This window comes from Vulpes lagopus, chromosome 16 (genome assembly GCF_018345385.1).
Source record: "Vulpes lagopus strain Blue_001 chromosome 16, ASM1834538v1, whole genome shotgun sequence".
NCBI lineage: Eukaryota > Metazoa > Chordata > Mammalia > Carnivora > Canidae > Vulpes > Vulpes lagopus.
In genome coordinates this window covers 10,399,424-10,421,252 of record NC_054839.1, presented here as the reverse complement: position 1 = coordinate 10,421,252, position 21,829 = coordinate 10,399,424, and the positions used below count along the sequence as shown (strand labels likewise).

Below are 21,829 nucleotides of genomic sequence, written 5' to 3'. Positions count from 1 at the left end.
GGGATCGAATCCCACATCGGGCTCTCGGTGCATGGAGCCTGCTTCTCCCTCTGCCTGTGTCTCTGCCTCTCTCTCTCTGTGACTATCATAAATAAATAAAAAAAAAAAAAATTAAAAAAAAAAATAAAAAGATTTTTAAAAGGTAAAAATGAAAAGAGTAATGCATTGACTGTGATCCCTCTCTTTTAAGAATAACACACAATGAATTACGTATAAAGAGAATCACTGACCCATGAGTAACTTCATGTTATGCATCATCTCATTAGATTCTTAAAATCCTAGTACAAAATAAAGCCCTTTACCACCAAAATTATGTAACTAGAGATGCTGATACAGCCAGTAAAGGAAAGCTAAGATTTGAGTCAAATCTATCATTTGTAAACCCTTATATCCATACTATTTCCCTATACCAATGGCTCCCATAATAGCATAACTTCAAATACTTTAGAGAGACAGTATCATCTATATATTTTTATCCTCTGTGTGAAGGTTAGTAGTATATAGAAGGGATATCCTCTGACAGAACTTTTCTTCCTTTGCTTTTTCCTTCTTTTCCTTTTTCTTGTTATTTCTTATCTCTCCATAGTGCCAATTGCATGCCATACCTTCCTCTTCTTATACTCCTGCTTTCCACATCATGTCCTTTCTTTTCACTCCTTTATATCTTTAGAACACTTCAGGTTAATGACATCCTGAATATTGTCACATTGTAATTTGATCATGTAACATTTATTCTGCATCCCATAAATCCACAGGTGCCAAGCTTGGACCAACCACAGTGCCAGGCCATGAGTTCACCTGTAGGTGACATAACTGACCCTACTCTGGCCATGAAGCTGCCAGTCGGACTATCTTCCTCCTTCCTGGATATCCCAAGGCTTTGTGTCTTACACAATTTATTTGACGTTTTAAATATTCTTATACATCATATTTTCATCAATTCTGGAGTTATGCCCTATTTTTAAAAACCTCAGTATGGATAAAGAGATGTTTTGTTTTGTTGAAATTAATATGAAAATATTATTAAACTAATTTAGATTTTTAGTGCATTTTGTTTACAGGACACTCACCTTGACAATACCCCGGATGTGCATTTTTGCTATCATCTCTGCCGTGTAGAGAAACATCAGTAAAGTATCCAGAGTAAAAGTCACATACTGAAGAGGGGGGTAGTGTTCGAATGTCATGGGTGTGTTCATACAGACAGAAATGACGCTGATGATGGCACAGATGCGCAGCAAAGAGTGAACCCACTGAAAAAAAAATGGTCCAAAGTTATCCTTTGACACCATAAAATGAGATCTTAAACTTGTGTTATAAACCACTCTATTTGGAAAATATGATATTGAGATTAAAATATCTCACCAGCATGGAGAAGGGAAAGTAGGAAACTTATGTCTGTTAAGTGCATACAACGTGCTAAATATTTTCACATATTTTACATCATTTAATTCTGAAAGCCGCCTAATTTCCACATGAACACACTAAGATGGGAAGGTTAAAAGTCTCTTAAGACTTTTCTGTGCTCCTGGAGTTATTGAGAGCCAGGGCCTTGTTGTGAACTTAGGCAGGCTACTGCAATGCCTCTGATCTCTCCAAGGCATCGGACCACAACATAAGGAGATTCTGATCCCATTAAAACAGGGCAATCAGTACCTTACTTATATAGAAATGTTATGTGCTATTTATTACTTTTATACTTTTTATATATTGGGTGCACCTAGAATTGGAAACTTATACTTACCATAACTTCCCTGGTAGCTAGCACAGTGGCCTATCCTCATGGATTGCCCATGTTTTTAAGAATGACTTGATATATAGCACTTCCCATGTGTCAGGCTTTCTTTCCATTTGTATGTTATATGTAGCATTCTCAAATAAAACAACATACTTCAAAAATCTGACCACATCCCACATTCTCAAAAGATAATAAATGGACTTTCTTCCACATTTTAGAGAACATTTTGTAGAAATTTAGCCCTGATAGCTTTTCTAAAATCCCAAAAAGTGTTTGTGCAGTTCTAGGAGTGCACATGTTGTCTGAAGATTTTCCTTAACTTCAACATAAAGATAAACATGTATAGGCATGTGTTTGTGTGTGTGCATATACATGTGTGTATGTGCAGGAAATACGATCCCTCATGTAGAGTATTTTATTATAAAAACTAACACCGAAGCTAAAAAATTAGTAAATGGCATCTGCATGCTACCCCCACAAAATTTATATTACTAGTTAATTAGAACACAATTCTTAAACATAATTTATTTTTTTCTTAAACATAATTTAAATGTGTTATTTATTGATTATGCTGGATGTATCTGCAGTCATGTTAATCCTCTAACATTATACTCCCCCTGAAAGAGATGTCACAATTTCATGGTATATGTCTTCTCAGCTGTGCAAGCTAGAAGCACTCATGATGAAAAATTGAAGACTGTCAAGAACTTTGAGGAGATTCAGACACTTGCAGGCTAGTGAGTGGGTTATAATATTAATCTGACAGTTATAATATTTGCATGAAGACATAATGTCATTAATTCTATACCATGTAAGTCACTGATGATTCAATTCATTTTAAGGGTTGATGCACTTTTCATGCAATTTGGAAGACCTTCAATAAAGTGCAAATTTAGCTTGATCTGGATCTCCAACACAAAGGATCTAATTACACAAAAGAGCTTCAAAAGATGGGCTCTTCCACAACAAATCTATTTTGAATTTAAAGAAAGAATCCTAATTAAACATTAATCATTTTAGTTACTGCTTCCATGGCTATATCTATAATGGTACCTCTTGGAGGTTCTCAGAAAGCCTTATATTTGGTGGACACTCAGAAAAAGTTAGTGAATGCTTTATTTTCCATCCTGTTCCATTTTCTAAACATGAATGACAGACCTACTATGGGTAAGAAATTATGTAGGGCTCTGGGGCCACAAATATGTTAAATATGTTTCTGACTCATCACTACTTAGCAGTCTGATATGCATAATATACATTTATATTTATATGTAACACAGATTTTTACTTACATACAAATGTAAAAATAGGAAAAGTGGAAAGAGAAGAGGTTCATTCTGCATGTTGTGGAGAGGGTTAAATGAGGAACCATTCAGAGGCTGACAGGAGTGGGCTGACATTTGAGCCAGCCCTTAATGGGTCAGGAGGACTTGACTCATCAGAGGCTGGGGAAGGCCTCTGGGCAGGGAAGCAATGTGAACTGGCTGGATGTCTTGGAGGAACGGGAAGACGCTGATGAGGCTCAAGTGGTCAGTGTGCACGTCCAGGAAAGCACAGTTGCTCTGCTGGCGGTTAGAGCCAGATTATAAAAAGTCCTCAATGTGTAAACACATTTTAATTTGCAATGTAGGTAAGAGAGATGTTTCAATGACTGTACAGAAGGGCAATGTGAACAGAAACGGGAATGCAGGAAAAAATGTGAGCATGCTGGACACATAGTCTGAAAGGCAGAATGGATGGAGAAGACCGCAAAGGGCCAGGAACATGGGCAGGTGATCTTTATCCTGGTCAAGGGAAAGACGATGAGTGTGAGGGTAGCAGTTCATTTCCTTACTTCAGCCTCTGCTGTGAGTTCGGTACTGAAGTGGAGCCCACCCGCTGTGGTAAGGCTGAGCTTCCAAGACCTGTGGACATGCCATCCCACCTTCTGGCTGCTATGCTCTCTGTTCAGTGATACTGTCCTAGATGTTCGCCTCAAGTTCTCATTAGCTTCATCAGGCAGAGAAGGTGCCAGAATTCTTCAGAGACACTATCCACTATCTCATTAACTTTTACTTTTACTCAAACCTTGTGACTCAGGAGGTGACCTTTCATTCCAAACATGTGATTATCGCCTCACACATTTGTGCATGCTCAGATCTCTAAGTAAAGGAAACATGATAGAACAGATTACTCATCTGGGACTCCAGCTTTGGATCAGTCTGCGAAGTGGCATTATCACTGCATGGCATGACTCTGAGAACAGCATGTGCAGTGGGGGGAAGGAGGGAGCAGACCACCTAGCAGACCTTCCTATGTGAATAACTCCCGGTGGTACCTCTTTATTTCATCTGAATTATTCTTCACTTCCAGACTCTGAGACTCATCCATATTCTACTGCACCTCAAACAGTCATTTCAAAGCCAAAGGGATGTGATTTTTGAATTATATGTATCAAATTTCCTTTATATCAGCATGTGCTTCTCCACTCTTCAAAAAAGAAACTTACTGGCTTATTAATCCAGAGTATGTCAGCGTTGTCGGACAGAGATTCGTCGGGACCAAAGTCAGTAACTGGCTGGGCCTCCACCCTGGAGCTCTGCTTCCTTTTGAGCATGCTGAAGTTAGCTTTGGTGAGCAAGTACAAAACTGCAGTCTGGAGGAAGAAAGGCAGTTCTGTTAGTCACCTAAACCATCTTTACCCTGAGCACTTCAAAAACGGAGTCCCCCGTGTATCCATATGCATTCATTAATTATACACATGTTCTACTACACAGAATATAATAAACGCATGCAAGAAGAAATTATAAAAGGGTAAGATAAAAATATCAATCCAAGTTGAGCTTTTTTTCCTCTCAACCCAATGGATCATCCTGTGCACTGCCTAAACAGTTTGCCTGCCCGTGTGGAGAGCACTAGTCTAGTCTAACTGGGGTAGAATAGCTTTGCCTTTTTGAATATATATACTAGTAGAACATTTTTTGAGGCCTAGAGCCGTCTCTACTTAGAGGCACTCTGTGCCAGAGCACAGGTTACCGATCCACTTGAAATACTAGGATCTTTCCTCAGAATTTCCCCCAGGGTTAATTCAATGTGACACTCACAAATGTCTATTTCCAATGATAGTTTCAAACAGAATTGCCAATTTTGTCCTTGACGTAGAGGATATGGGGCAGAGACAATGGGGCAGAACTTGCTCTAAATTTTTTTCTTTTTTTTTTTTCTTTTATAAATGCTGGGGTTGCTCCAGTTCTTCCAGTTACCTTGAAGTAAATCTAAATCTCACCAGAGAGATAAGATGCCTGCTTGTGATATAATGGAGAAGAGACACAAAGGCAGGTGGCTCTGGTTACCCTGAGTCCACAGACAGATTTAGTTGACTAACACCTGGATTAGTCTCAAAGGAAAGGAGCAAGGCTACAGTTTTTTGGGTATATACTATATCTGGGACACTTAGCAATGGCATTTTACGTAAATCTTTACCACTGACAATGGACAGGAAAACATCTTGTCTTTTCCTGCCAGCTGAGAAATTCCAGCCTCAGGGTGGTTAAGAACTCAACCAAGGCTACTCCAGCAAACTTGAATCATAAAAGAATCTACATCTGACTACAAAGTCCAAGTGTTTGCCAGGGACCAAACTGATTCTGAGGACTGATCAGAATTTCACAAGGCAGATAAAGAGAAGGAAGAGGTCCAGGCAGCTCACTGCTGTGGAAATGCCAAGTCAGGAAAACACAGTAGTTTTGCCACCATGAAAGTGCACTGGCTCTCCTACCTGCGGCTACTTGGGGCTAGACACCGAACTCTAACCAAAGGACAGTGAGGACCATTCAGTTCTCAAAGGAATGCAAGAACTAGAATGTGTTAGTATCTGTAAATTTATGCAGGTGCAATTTTCACTGGGAAAGAGAACAAGCCCCGGCAGCTCAGAACAAATCAGCTTTGACTTTGATTCTCTGTGTTTGGGTGCCTCCTTCTATGTCCAGGCTCTCCCTGAGGTACCTAGGTAGGTATGTCTGCCCAGCCCTCTGATTCCCAGGAGAAATCATGCTAATTGGCTTTAAGATGTGGTAGGTGTTTCTACACTATCTTACCCAGAATATTGGATTTGAATATGGGCTTTGCAGTAGGCTGCACTAATTAATTTTATTTTACATAATTGGAGTTAGGGACTCTTGACATCGATATGTAAATATATGCAGAATATTCAAATTATGCTTATTCTCTGATTTACTATGGAGGGAAACATCTGGTGGCCTCAATTTGGGATGCTTCTTGAATGACAGTCTCCTATGTATATGAAAATGGGATACAGAATCTTTTAGAAATCCTTCAAAAATGATACAATACAAAGGAAATAAAGAGTGGTTGTACAAAGTTGTTCAAAGATGATACAAGGACATTTTATAGACCTAGCCACCAACCATAATACCTTTTTCGCTGTGCCAGTGGAGAGACTTATCAATGGACATTTATTGCTCTTATGATCTGGCCATAAGTTATAGTCTGAAAATTTTTTGATATATGAATGTTATACCTTCATATATGAATCCCATGCCCCTTTTATTATAAACATCCCAATTGAAGCAAAGCCAATTTTTGATTATGGTTTTATTTATCTAAAGAAGTAGACATCCAGAATTATTTTTTATTAAATCCCTATGCTAGCTATTTTGACCCACCAAAATCACACATGATGAATAATATTGTCATACACTTTGACCCTAATTTTACCTACTGTGAAAATGCCACCAAATTAAACAGTGCCCAAGAAAACTATGTGTTCAAACTTCCATGGAACCTAGTTAATACACACATACACTAAAACTCAACAACTAGCCCCTGAATCACTGAAATCTTGGCTGATTCAATAATATTAAACATTATGTTAAGCGCCCAAGTAGTAAAGTAAATTCAAATTACATATGAAGAACTCAAAATTAATTTGAGGCAGTTGATTATAAAAATGTTCCTTTCTACACAGAAATATGATTTTACACATTCATTCATGTTGAATCAATATAATTGAGTACAGCAAACCTATTATTCCCCTGATAAAGACTAGCAGGGATATTTAAGTATCCTAGGAAAGCTGATTATTTTGATAGGAAATTGCTTCTGTGTATCGTAGCCTTATCACTATGATGTATTTATAACCCAATATATTTTTTTTCTGTTTACAGAAGTGCGCTTCATAAGGCAGTACACTAAATTTAAAAAGCAAGGCTTCCAGTAGCTTTTCCACCCTTATTAAAAGTAGTTGGTATTAATGGCTCAATAATGGGAGAAGGCTACACAGTTATAGAATATTCATTGATAAATCTTTTACTTGGAAACAGCTAATGGCAACGCCAAGAGAAAAGATATTTTGGTTCACTGCTCCCTTTTATATGGTTACAATCCAGTTTTATACTCTGTGATAGCAACATTTTACTTCTATCAGCATACACTTTCCTTAGGACATTCCAACTCTCACTTGACCACCTGCAATTAATATACTTAGTTTTCTTTAATTGCGAAGTGCTTGCAACACTTAGGGTCATTTCTTCTCCTTGTAACCCTCTTAGGTTTGCATTAAACTCTTTTGAATCTTCTATCTTCTAAATGATGGTTTACAGTATGTCCTTTACCTGTTGTCCCTTGGGTCTGTCCTCTGTACTTAACCCCTTAAATGAGCATCTGTTCTGTTGGCGTCTGGCTCCTGAGTTGTCCATCTATGCTGCTGCTTCACCCTCAGATACAGGCCTTACCAGCACCATCACCACTTGAAACTCAACAGGACAGGTGGTTATCAGTCCGCCATTCTCCTTCACCCTTTCCTCTCAATTCTCAGATCCTACTGCCCTGAGCTCTTCGGGTCCTTGACTGCAGATGCTCACATGTGCAGAAGGACTACATAGATTCTATGTCCTCATGAACATGGCCTTCTGCCTAAGCCCCCATTACTAGAATCCTTGCTCAGCCATGGACTTCGGGTCTGGATTGCCACCAACATCAAGCTTTCTAATATGTCCTGTCCTTTTTATCAGAAATCAACTTCCCAGAACATTGATCTGATCTCTCCTATAACACAGAAAACTTCAGCCTATCCCTTAGTTTATCATTCATTCATTCACACAGAAGAGACAGCATATCTACTTCGGTATCAGGCATTGTGACATATGCTAGGTACACACCAGGAATAGCAAAGGCATTTGGAACTCACAGACTGCCTGCCTTTGTGACTTTGTGTTGTAAAGACACTCTGCCCTATCCAGTTTTACTTGGATTTCCAGTCATACTCAGACCTACACACTCCACTTGAACTAGCTAAGCGTCCCATCACCCCCTTACCCAATTTCTCGGTAACTTCCGATCCTTTATTCCAGCTGTGTCCTCTTCGTGGTCTGCTACCAATCCCACATCAGTTCTTTATATCCCCTAGCTTAAGTCATGCAGAGTTTTTAAAAGGAAATTAAGAAAACAAAATGTTCAATACTATCCTTTGGGCTCCTCACCCCAAGCTTTATTGTTAGGTCTTTGGAAGAGGAGCCTTCATTGATAGCAGAAGTTTCTCATTCATCCATGCTTGCTTAACATGCATTCATTCAAAAAAAATTGATCCAACTATTGTGTTAGGTGATATGAATTTAGCAGTAACAAAACATACTTGGTCTCTTTTCTCCTAGAATTCCAATGCCCTGTGCTCTTGACACAGGCAACAACATGTTTAATTAAAGGCAAAACAGCTGATTAATCAAAGGAGAACCTCTCACCAATGCATACTCATCCTTCAAATCCCATCTAATGGTATTATTATTTTTTTCACTACTTACTGCTAGTTCTACACTACCTCCCTGGGCAAGGGGTATTTATTAAACAGTTGATTCCCAACATGCACCTGTATATGCACTGTCAGACATGATGAGATTCATGTGACAAGCCAGGACAGCTGACTACTGGTCTCTTCCTAGATCTCATATACCTACATCTTAAATTAAATGAAAAAAATTATTTTATTTTATTTTCATTACACAAGCAATGCAGGATAATTAGGAAAAAAAAAACATAAAAACAAAATGAGGAACAAAGTGAAAGCCATCCGGAATTCCACTTCTAAGAACTCAATTGTTTTTGCAAAGTATCTGTTGAGTGCATATATTGTGGTAGCCCCAGGGCAAAGTGCTGCAGACAGAGCAATAATCAAATATACTCCCTCTCCTCATGACACTTCTTTAGCTGGGGCACTTATTCTCCAATGGCATATGGACGGTACCTCTACTATTTTCTTTTCCATATATATTTTTCCATGCATATATTTATTTTAAAATGGCTGCATAAACACTGTCTTGTAACCAGCTGTTTTTTTTCCTTCATTTAGGAGTATCTTAAGAACATCTTACTCTGTCAATAAATAAGCATGCATAAAAAATCCTAACTGTAAATAAACACTACCTTCAAACATCTGCCTTTCCTTGTCTTTCTTGTCTCTTAAGTTCATTTACATCATTATATGTGCAAGGCCTTGCCAGGTAAACAGATAAAAACACATCTTTCTAGATTAGGTATCAACATTGAATTTGCAGGTGAGAAAGGTATTAACACATATTTTGGAAGACAACTGAATTTGATGTTATCAAAATTTTTGAGCATTACAATCTTATTTCTTATTTCAAGTATCTCTATTTCTCTTTTTTTTGTTGTTGTTTTGTTTAAATGGCTGCAGAACCCGAAACAACAAACCACTGATATCCATATTTGAACAAGTTTTCTGCCTTTTTCCATATGCATATTTAAATATTCCGTTGTACTTCAGCACATCATAATAACAGTTTGAAGACAAAGGGGATGTTTATTCCTGATGCTGGAACTGCCAAATGCCATTATTTCTGTAAATACAGACTCTACATTTTGGCTGGCCAAATTTCCTTCCCAACAGAAGGGGTCCATTCAGAACAAATGAATATAGCATCACGCATTTTATGCCATGCTTGAATTAGGGAACAAACCCCGCTATTTTGGTCTTTTTTTTCTGTGATCCAAAATCTGCCCTGCCTCATGCTGATCCACCCTGTCCACTCATCCTTCCTCTGATCCCAGGACACAGTGGAGCCCCACTGCACTGCACCTCCTCTGCCAGCTGAGTGTCCTCTCGTTCCATCTTGAATGGTTGAAACTCCTCCCTAGTTCAGCAAGCCCAGATCATCTTGATTCTCTGCTTTGTGAAACAAAGGTCAAAGATCAGTGTTCTGGACTGTCTCAGCAATCCACGGCCACCTCTGTGAGCTCACCCCTTAAATCCTCTATAGCCTCATACGTAGCACTTTCCCATCCATTCTCCAACGGCCCAGCATCCCTTGCTTAGTGGTGCTCAATAATTGCCTTTGATCTTAATAATCAAAACTGTTTCAGGAAAAGTATTACAGACATAATTTGATATGAAGCTGAATGTATACTTTCCAGTCTGAATGCTTTACAAAGAAGAAAACAATCCTCAAACACACATATATACATACATACACACACACACACACACACACACACACACACAGAAATCTACAGGAAAAAAAAAAACACAACAGTGTGATGAAATGATTTGGAAGATAAGGATTATGAGGTCATCAGTAGATTTCCTCTCAAAATCCATCAACTGCCATGTAAAAACAGACTCCTTCCAACAATGTTTACTGAGGGTTTGCCAGGTAGCAGGCCTTGTTCTAAGCACATCGTGCATCATGTCATTCCATTTTTACAAGGACCATTTCACAGATGAGAGAGTTTAGGCACAGAGGTGAGTCAGGGATAGATATTAACCAAGACAATGTGGCTTACAGAACTATTAAATTTAAAATTAACTGTAAGAGTGGTAATAAAAAGAAAACTACTTTTTCAACATAGTCTCATCATACAACCTAGTGATTATAAACTCTCTTGGCATCAATTATTTTTTGTGAAAATAGTGCAGACATTTCTATTTTTTCTATTTCTATTTTCTTAATCCATTTGTATTATATGATTCATTTTATGGTTCATTCGAGTCACATGTTTATAAAAATGTGGGGGTTTTTTTCCTGGCAAGAATTTTAAAAAGTCTCATTGAATCTATCTAAATGTCATTTTCAGGTTTCTGAAGTCATTATTCATTATCCAGTCTTTCCTCGAGGGTGATTTCTAGAAATGTTCTATTATGCTTTTATCATCGTTTCTCTAAATTTCAAAAAAAATGAGAAAAAAAGCATTTACCAACTCTCATTTGATAATCTTACATCTCATAGGAAACAGACAGCTGTCTTAATTTCCTACAGATGGCAGATTTCTTAATTTCCTAGAGTTTAAGTCCTATAAATTTTTTTTTCTTTTCTTTTGTTTAGAGAGAGTGAGCACATACCCATCTGAATGCAATGAGGGGAGGGGCAGAGGGAGCGAGAGAATCTCAAGTAGACTGCACACCCAGCACAAGCGGGATTCAGGGCTCAATTTCATGACCCTGAAATCATGACCTGAGCTGAAATCAACAGTTGGACACTTAACCAACTGAGCCACCCAGGCACCCCTAGTCTCATGAATTAGTTGACTGAATATGCTAAGGATGTGAAAATAGAAACTAGATCCCACTAATGACACCTAGGCAAAAGAATAAATGCATTCTGCAGAGAATATACTTCTTAAATGAAGTCCTTCTGCCATACTCAAAATCCACAACTCAGAACACAATCAAGGTTGTGATATTGTTTTGTAGTGGTTGTTCTTGCAGCAAGGAAAATCCAAACTAAATGGAAGCTATCAATCAGAAGTTAGCAAGTAGTAGCTGTTTAATCTGAAAGTTTCTAATAATAATCCATTGGACCATCCTGAGAGGTGGCTGGCTGCTGTATGGATGTTCTCAGAGAGAATTACTACATTTTGTGAAGCTTGCAGATAGTATTCTTGCACCATCTGGAGTTGCAATACATTCCATCCCAAGAAATTTCCAATAACAAAATCTATTCTCACACTCTTGATGCAGCTCCTAATTTTATGCATGTGATCAATTCTTAGGGTAGGGTCGTAGTCCATATACCATTGTATATAATATTAGAAAAGAATCAAGCCTTAAGCATTAGGTATTCTCTTTTGTTCTCTCCACTTGAAAGATGAAATCAAATATTTATGGAAAGTTGGCTCTGTGCCAGGCACAATTCCAAGGCCTTAAAATTTCTCTGAAGTAGTTTTTCGTATTATCTCCATTGTACAGATTACAAAGTCTGAGGCAAACTAGCCAAATCCATATGAGTTGGAAACAAGTTTGAATCTAGGCAATCTGAACTTCAAGAACTTTTGTAAATTTCAAACCTTTTGCAACAGTGATAAAATTCATTTGTGACTTCTTTAAAATAATACAATGTGAAAATAATTAATTGTGAAGTGTGCACAAATTACACCAAACATTTGTTGAGAGTTTATGATGTGTGAGGCTAAGAGCTTTGCATGGATTATCTCGCCTACTTCTTGCCCTGCCCCAGTGAGGCAGGTGTTCTGTTACTCCTATTTGATAGGTTAAACTGAGAGAGATGGTGGAAGTGCCCTGCCCGAGGTCACTTTCTGATCTTTACCCCCATGATCTTCAGCTCTCTTTCAGTCTGATTTTTCCAAGGCTTGGTGATTAGAATCATCTTTCCCAGAGATCAAGGATGGAGATTCTCCAATTCTTGCCTCCTCGATGTCTGAGTAGTAAAACCAAATTTGAGCATGGCTGCCCCTAGAGCTGCAAGGTCAGTCATCACAGGCCACTCTTAAGCAAGCCTGTCATCAGTCCCCTTTGCTCATGCATTTTATGGGCCAGTCACATCTTTCCCTCTAATAGGGCTTCTGCTTGCAGAAAAGGCAGGTGGCTCTGTTGTCTCCTCTCTCAAAGTATCCTGAGTTTTATGTCTGATCCAGCAATCAGCAGAGCACATCACTTTAGCAGGAGAGCTAAGCCATCATTGAAATGTTGACCGCTGGGGTCACAGCAGCGAGCTCTCTCTGACTCTCTCCAAATGCACTTTTCATTTGGGTGCTTACTCATCTACAACTTGGCCTTTGCTAAATCAGGATGTAGCCCTGTAAAAACAGAATGTTATATGCATGGTCCAGTCTCAGCAGGACTGCAGGGGCCACCCAAGTTGGGACACCAAGCAGAGGAAGTGAAACATTTCAAAATGCCACCTCTAAACCCAGCTCTTTCTTTCTCTGTTCCTTTTGTCAGTACACTGATTAAAACCAGAAAATGGTGCCCCACTTTTTATACTGACTCTGCTCCCCAAACCCCAAAGAAAAACAGCATATTACTTTTTTTCTGGTTCTTTCTACGAATGCTTCAAAACTCTCATGACTTCACTAAGAATTCTGTTTTGTTTCATTTTTAATTGTGACAATTGCATTTTCTTTGACCTTTAAAGATCACTGGATTTGGAAAGGAATTCAGGATTGACTAGGATGACCCAGCACCCCTTTGCTGTTATACCCTGCATCCCAAACTAAACTGGCCCAGCAACAGGAGAGGATGCAAGGCTGTATTTGTGTCACCTAATCACTGTATTGTAAAAATTGAGGCAATAAGCCTCTCTCCAGCCTTTACTCAGAAAATCCAATCAATGCTCTTAACAAGCCCTTGCCATTCACTCCAACTTTAGAAAGGATATACATTTATAATTTTGTGACTTATTCTAGGTGCGGTATTGGTATAAGAAAATTTTAGTAAAAGAATGTCAGAGTTAGAAACACCAGAGGGGGACACTGGGTGGCCCAGCCCATTAAGAGTCTGCCTTAGGCTTAGGTCACCATCTCAGGTTCTAGGACCAAGTCCCACATTGGGCTCCCTGCTCAACGGGGAGCTTGCTTGCCCCTCACCCTCTGCCCCTTCCCTTGCTTGTGTTCTCTATCTCTAATAAATAAATAAAATCTTCAAACAAAAAAAAAAGAGAGAGAGAGAGAGAGGAAAGAAATCACCACTATGAGAAGGTCACATTTCTTAATCTCCAAATAGTCCTAAAGAGGTTCTCTCATTCTCCACATGGCAGCAGGGCTCTGGGTGTTTTCATCTCCCAAGAGTTCAGTGACAGGCATTTAATTTTGATAAACTGCTATTATCATTTAAATATTATGAAAAATCAGAAAAGGAGATTATCTATTTTTATTGTGGTTGCTTAATCTTGTAATGAATCTGCAAAGGACAAAGAAAATGGATGGTTTAAAATAATGTTTTTCAAAACTTTACCATACTGTTCTTAAAGAGGATGGCAGTTCAAAAGGAGTTACCTATTTTTTTGTTTGTGGTTATTTGATTTGATAATAAAAATCTATAAAGTTTGGACAAAGAAGGTGAAAGGTTTCCACATAGTAGTTTCCAAAGACTTCTGAGCTTTTGAGTCATCCAGGGAGGTTCTTAAACATTCTACACCCCAGGCATCCTTCACATCAGGCATACCAAGTCAGAACCTTTTGGGGTGTTCTATGGGGAAATGGTATTTAAAAAAAAACCCTTCTCAGACAATTCTAACACACTCTCCCATAAGTGGTCCCAATTAGTGATGAGGTCACTGATCTAGAGGCTCAGAAGAGCATTTTAACACTTCCAGAGTTTATAGTTCAGAGTCAAGACTGGTTGCTTGGGGATAAAAATAAGAGAGACTAGTTCTAAAAAGTGGAGGCAAAATAGAATTCCGAGACAAAAATTTTGATTTATAACTATGTACATCCAGTATATTCGATTCTTAAGTTTTCCTGAGAGACCTTCAGAATTTACTAAAAAAATAACTATATGGAATATACTTTATATACAAGAATAGGATTTTGGTTTTTGTCTTATGAGAACATAACTAAGAAATCTTTTACTTGGCTTTTCTCCTACAATGTTCTAGTCTAGGATATACGTTGAAAATGGCTATTCATTTCTAGAAACAAAGAAAGCAAAACCAAATTGTCTAGTTCAACTAACTGAGTTTTTAAATTTCTTTGATTTTTTACTTAATAAACAGCAGAAAATTGTTTTGAGCTTCCCCGGGGTTTAATATATTTTTCTTTATGAAGTATTGACATACCAAATTGAGAGAAATGTAAAGATTCATTCAGCAAAAGGTGTTTCCAAATCCAACAAGGCCTATTTCTAAAAATTTAAATCCCCTATTCACAATATTCATCTTAATCTCTGTGTTCTAGCTCCTGGGAGGCATAGCTATGTAAGTTTCCTTAACTTCCTTAACTATTTTAGGATTCTTCTTCCAATTTTACACTAGCCAGGATTTTTTAACCTCAACTTTTGTGATATATATTTAATAGTATCTAAAGCCATCACTGACTTGTATGTTGTCTGATATAGGCTTCTGTAATTATCCTTTTTAGAAATAGTAAGTAATTTTTAAAAATCCTTTCTCTACTCTGGAAGTGATCCATGAAGCTGACCTATGGATTTCATAATTATAAGATAGAAGAGCAGATTTTAAAAAAATAATGAAGCAAATGATTTAACCAATAGATACTGCTCCCTGAAAGATAAAGAAGTAATTAGTTCTCTCTAGGAGTAGTAAATACAAACAAATACGCCCCCAGTCAATCACATGAGCTTGAAATCCTGGATTTGTTTTCCACCTGCACCCTCCCCATACCCTCCCTTTCCTTCTGTTGGCTTGATCACCAGGATCTGTTAGCATTTGTTCTGTTGATAAATCTACCATTCACTTCTCAGCTTCCACCATGATAGTCTGGTTCCAGTCACTCATCCTTAGGATTGCACACCCAATTTCTCCAACACTCTCCTTCACTGATCCTCATTGTTATTTTTCTCCTTTTTCTTGATCTCATTCTTTAGTCCGAGCTATCCACAGGTGGATGAATAAGCCTCAAAGACTGGAACACTATGGCTCTTAAGTTTTTTTCTATCACGTCTAAAGCTTTCCTATTTTATAATGAATTCACCCACAATTTTTTCAATGCTAGCCTCCTCCTTCCTGTCCTCTCTAGTTCTGTTGGGTTCTTTTCTTTATTTCCTAAGCTGACATGATGATTTTCATCCCATTGTAGGTCACAGAACCCTTGAGAAAACACTGCATCTAGGGACCATGTCTCCTAAAATAGACACACATAAGAATACTTTGGGGTAAAAGGATTATATTGCTGTTATCACTGGTATCGCCAGACGACTTGAAATTATAACCTTATTAAAGATACTTTTATTGCTTCAAGGTCCTTTATTCTCATCTAATCACTTTTCAAACAACTGTTATTTACATTCTTTCACCTTTTCTTTCACTTGCCTAATATGTATGCCTTCATCTTTTTTTCTATGTCATTTCTGAGCCACATTTAATATCTTATGAGAATTGTATTCTGGTATTTTTCAGAATTATACAATTTCAGGGTATTATTTTACTGCTTGCCACTTGATTTAATTTTGGAAAGAGTATAGGAGGGCAATCTAAATGTTCCCTTTGTAGGTAGATAAACATTTGTATTTATTTTTTCTTTTTGTTGTAATGATCACCACAGTAAGTCTAGTTAACATCCATCGACATAGTTTGCAATTTTTTTCTAGTGATGGGAACTTTTAAGATCTTACTGAGGAACTTTCAAATATGCAACACAGTATTATTAACTACAGTCACCATGCTGTACGTTACATCCCATGAGTTATTTATTTCACAACTGAAAGTTTATACATCTGACCCCCTTCGCCCATTTTGCCCACCAGGTCTTGATTGGAATACTGATGGGATGTTTTTCCTATTTCAGTTCTTCAGATGCAAAGTGTTCACTAGGCTATAACAACATGTTAGCTACTTTCTGTTAGTCTTTCCTGGTCCATTATAACCCATCTCCATCTGCATATTTGGGTTATTTGTTTTCATCTAAAAGAAAACAGTGATTATATTTCACTTAGAATGTGGCTTGTGCTCCATTTGCTCTGATCTCCCTGTCAGGAAGAGCATTTCTTTGTGTGTCTCTGTTGGCTATCTTCCAGACATATCATCCTGCTCCAAATAAAGTCTTTCCTCCTCTTTCCTTTGCATAATTGGAGAGAAGTCCCACTCTTGGTCTCTGCAGACTCGCTTTCCTTGGCCATGGTATGTTGATCTTTGGTCTTCTCAACTCCTGACTCTCTCCCTGGAAGCCCCAGTCCTGTGCCTCTCTCTGGACAATGGGGTCAGTCCCTGTCCTTGGAACATCTTCCATCGGGTATGGCTGTGCTTGCCCCAGGGTCTCATGGAGATGGTGCTTTAGAAGTCAACTTTAGACTTCACTCCTTCAGATGAAGGAGTTCTGCCTGGAGCTCTGTTCCTTATTTCTTACACAAGTAGAACAGGAACTGTGGCCTCAACCTTAACTCTGCCCATCCATCCCATCTGTCCAGTTCCATCTGTGCTGAATCTACCAGAAATGCCTCGGAGTCCACACCCCATAAGCAAATGGACTTCTCTTCCCTGTGCTTGTGGGGTACAGGTTTCTAACTATATAAAGCCCTTTGATCATTTATTTGAAGTCTGCTACTGAAGGAAAAACCAGAATGAGAGTCCTGGGCTCAAAAATCATTATTCCTAAAAGACCTTGCTTTTACTTACTTTCCCCCCGCCCCCCACTTAACCACTTTTATAACATTCTTATTTTAGTTTTACACCAAGAAGTGTATTTTATCATCCTGATTTTAGATGAATTTGTTAAAGGTCAAGTCTTTACATACTGCAAAGGTTATATGTCCAAGATATCATTTTATCTTCCTTTATTCCTGTAAAAGAGGGAAAGTAATCCACAAATACTAAAAAGAAGGCAGATTTACTGCAGAAAGCAGATAAAACATCTTATTCAAATGTATATCTTTGGAAAAATAACTCGAATATTATTTTTTGTGGAACTCAGCATATCCATAATAATTTTGAGATTCCATTTAATTTTGATTATCAAATATTTTTGATAACCCAGGAATATCATTGTCTGGAATCTATTATGAACAAAATAACATCAATAAAAATAAATCCCTATACCCTATCTACCAGGACATTATTTGTAATGATGAAAAACTGAAAACCACAAATGTCCAATGACCAGAGGTACGGCCATAGAAGTGAGGCTATATTCAGGGGCATAGTCATATACAGCTATTTCAAATTTTTTAAGTGAGAATACTGTATAGAATGAAAAAATGTTTATGCTAAATATTAAATGGGAAGACCAGTATAAAAATTATACAATAGCATGATTCCAACTATACAAAGTCATGTAGTTTTAAAAATACTATAGCAAATACATAGATATTATAATCATTTGTATTCAGTTATTAGGACTATGGATGTTTATTCTCTTTTGTCTATTATCTCTGTCATTGCTATCATGTCTGAGTATTTTAAAATTCAAAGGATAAATTTTTAAATGTTTGATGTTTGCATATGAAGACTTCTGAGGTGTAAAAGCTTCTTGTGTGGGTCTTTGAAGAAAGTAAAAACCATAACCATGATAGTTAACCTTTAAAATGTTGATACCATTTTGGGGGGACAATTCATCATTTTTTTAAGTTCAAGGTCATATTTTCCAAACCCAAACCACCAAATAAGACACCTCCTTGTCTATCCAGTGATTACATATTTGTCTTTCCTGATAGATTTTAGGGTCTGGCTCTCTTTTCGTCACTGAACCCCCTGCTCCTGGCCCAATGCCTGGCTTACAAGGAGGATATAATGTTGTGGATAAATGTATTTTCTTCACAAACTCGAAATCCACATGTGACTCTTCCCCTGAGATAAATTTACACAGCCATGAAAATTCTGAAATTATAGCAGCATCACTGATAAATGACCAGACAAATATGTATGTGCATGCCCAGGTGTGTGCACACACGTGCACGTGCACACATAATGAATACAGGAAAGAGAAGGAAATGGAACACACTTCAAAGCAATACCACCCTCAAAGAAGAAGAAAATGCCACTCAAACCTTCAGGTCTTTAAACTGCAAGGAAATTATATAATGTTGAGGAAGATTTTTTTTCTTTTTAGAGTACATCTTTCCTCTTTTGAATATCTTTCAAGTCATATCTAACGTTGTAACTATATGACCGCCACTTCACAAGACATGACTGGTCTTCAGTTTTTAGAGGTTCTAGCATGGTCCTTCTCGGGGACAGCACATCTGTTTTGCCACGATGTCGTGTCTTCTGTGAACAGGAAAGGGGTGCAAGGAGCCTGTTCACTTTTTAATTTTCTCCCAAGCCTGATTGTTCCTTCACTTCATTTGGTTTTAGCCACAGCTGAGTCAAAATGATACCACAGAAGAATAAGAATCCAAACTAGAGAGGCCCACTGCACAAAACCCCACCAATTAGGAAACAGGATTTTGTTGTAGAGATGGAGGAAGCTATGACTGTTATTTAGAACTGCTGAAACTCGGTCTTTGAATGTAAAAAGCCACTGCTGCTTTCTACTTGCCTTGGGAATAACCACCAGACTCCACCCTGTCCTTTCCTACTTAATTTCCAGTCAAATTACAGTTGTAGCTATGAAAATGGGAATCAGAAAACTGTCAAAGTATAGCCACGTGTTAATTTCTGATCCCTGCTAGTCTCCTCCATCCTTGGCCTTTTTCAAGCAGTCACTGGTACCCAACACCCACTTCAGCACCAGGGAAATCTGGGCCTAGCTGATGACTACACACACACACACACACACACACACACACACACACACACACGAGATGAAGACTATCACCTTAATAGGGGCCTAAACCTGCGTGTGCACAAGTAGGCGTCCTTGATAACACATTCCCTGACAATTATGCGTGAAACTGAAAGATTGATCCTATGGTATCTCAAGAATCATAAGGACCTGAGTTCAGAGTTATCAGCCATCCTTAGGGAAAAAATTCTGAATCAGAGGGACACCCTCTTCGTTGTTCAGGGCCCTGGGCCCATCTTAAGATCCGAGCCAGTCTCTTAAGGGCTCAGTGACGAAACGCTGTTGCTTTGGCAGACACTGCTTTGCTGCCCGTGTGGCCACCCTAATGACAGCTGCTCAACCAGGCCCATTAATAAAATGAGGGCCCCGAAGCACAGAGCAATCCGCAGGAGCAGGGTGGGGTGGGCCAGGCCCCGGCCCCGGCCCCCTCGGAGACCTGCGGGAGCAGGGCTGCCCCCCACCCGCCGCGTGCGCCCGCCCTCACGGGCCGAGAGGCCGCCGCGCAGCGCAGCGCAGCCGCCGCATCCCGGGCCACCTGCCCCCGGGTGCCCAGCGGGGCAGGCCCGCGCCCGGCGGCCCCGGCTCGGGCGCCCACCCGAGCGCCGCCCAGGCGGGGAAGGCGCATCCCGCCGCAGGGGCGGGCAGGCGGCTCGCGGCGGGTCCCGGGTCCCCCCCGTCCCCTCCCCCTCCCCTCCCCGCGGAGGCAGGAGCGCCCCTTCCGCCCCCCGCCCCGCCCCGCCCTCGGGCGGCCGCGACCAACCTGTAACCCCGGTGCTCGCAGCGGTCATGGTGCCGCGGGCGCGGCGGCGGCGGCCCAGGCGCGGCGCCCCCCCGCGGGTGCGCGTCCCTCACCTCCCGCGCTCCGTCGGCGCGCGCCACCGGCCGGGGCCGCGGCTCTGCGCTGGGCGTGCAGGCGCGCTGCTGCCCGGCGGGCGCGGGGCCTGCGGCCACGGCGGGGACAGGGCTCTTTGGCTCTCGGCTTTTTTTTCTTTTCTTTTTTGCTCCTTCTTTTCTTTCTTTTTTTTTTTTTTTTGTCTTTTATTTCTCTCTTTTTTCTTTTCTTATTTTTTTTTTTTTTTTTTAAATCAGAGCTGCAGCCGGCTGGAGGGAGGGAATGGCAAAGCAGGCCTGAGCCGCCCTTGGTGGGGAGCGGGAGGGTCAGTGCTGGCAGGTGCCTTCCCTCCCTCCGGCCGCCACCTGCAGGGAGTCTCCCAGCAACAGCTAACTCTCCCCCGCAGGCTCCTCTTGTGGTCTTGGCCTGAGCGCGGCCACGGCCGTGCGCACCGGAGCTGGGCGCCCGCGGGGCACAGGCGGGGCTCGTGTGCGCGCGTGTGAGCGCGTGCGGCTGTGAGTGACCCGGTCTTCCTGGACATAGTTTCTGAGGATGCGGACTACTTTTCACCCTTGAGGACGAAATTGCGAAATAACGAGTGTATGGGTGACATTTATCATAGTCTCCTTTTTTATATAATAAATTCATTTTTTATCGGTGTTCAATTTGCCAACATACAGAATAACACCCAGTGCTCATCCCTTCAAGGGCCCCCCTCAGTGCCAGTCACCCCCACCCCCCGCCCTCCTCCCCTTCCACCACCCCTACTTCGTTTCCCAGAGTTAGGAGTCTTTATATCATAGTCTTCTAAACATGATAGCATTTCCCCTTAAAATATTTCGCTATGTGGCTCAGGCGCCGATGTCCATCCAAAAATCGATGGTTACTTCCATGCACGGTAAGTGACGGGGACAAGAAGCCTCATCTGATGTCTTCTGAGGCTTCCAGCTGACCAGGTTTAGGAAATCTTGTAATCTTCAACACCATACTGAGGCCCAGGTGACATCTTCTCTCTGGGCTGCACTCTCTGAAAAGTCCAATCAGGCGCTGGCATCTTGCCTTGCAGTGAGATAGTAAACCCACCAAGGAACCCTTCAGGAGTGATTTAAACATCATACACACAGAGGCATAAATAGAAGGAGAGAGAAACTGAATGAAAGCAGAACTCCTAAACAAAGAAAAATCCCCTATCAGAAAATATTATAGCCCAGGGGATGGAAGTAAAGTCACAAGCGCACAGTTTTAAAATGTATTCTCTGGCTATGTATATTTAATTAAGTTACATCTAGAAAAGAAACCTAGGCACAATCCATTCACTTTAGGCCAATATTAGCACCTTATTTTTTAAAGGAAATTTAAAAATAATTGGCATTTCATGAGACGCAAAAACATGTAGGATAATGTTTTCAAATATCTGAAAATTTCAGAAAGACCAACTATATAAAAATCTAAGTTCCCAATAAATGATGAAACCATGTGGAAATAGTCTTCACAATGCAATATGGAAAGTAATTTAATCAACAATAAATCCATAAACAATTTGTTTAGAAAAACTAACAATTTGTTTAATCATCTTAAATCATGGCTCTCAATTGTTTGATTTAATGCTAGTTTATTTC

At 39.8% G+C, this 21,829-nt stretch overlaps 1 protein-coding gene across 5 annotated transcripts in view; it reads right to left on the bottom strand.

The window, feature by feature from the left end:
- The window catches only part of NALCN (sodium leak channel, non-selective), a 314,412-nt gene extending 294,006 nt beyond the window's left edge, over nt 1–20,406 (bottom strand). For 2 of the 5 annotated variants that reach the window (XM_041731318.1, XM_041731317.1), the window contains exons 1-3: nt 20,139–20,404; nt 4,227–4,373; nt 1,071–1,253 (exon numbers count right to left, since the gene is read on the bottom strand). In XM_041731318.1, coding sequence (XP_041587252.1) covers nt 1,071–1,253; nt 4,227–4,334 — 291 coding nt within the window. In that variant the 5' untranslated portion in view covers nt 4,335–4,373; nt 20,139–20,404. Of the gene's footprint in view, nt 1–1,070; nt 1,254–4,226; nt 4,374–20,138 lie in introns of all 5 variants that reach the window. The other 3 variants (XM_041731319.1, XM_041731315.1, XM_041731316.1) reach the window with 3 other exon arrangements.
- Nucleotides 20,407–21,829: the final 1,423 nt, after the last annotated feature.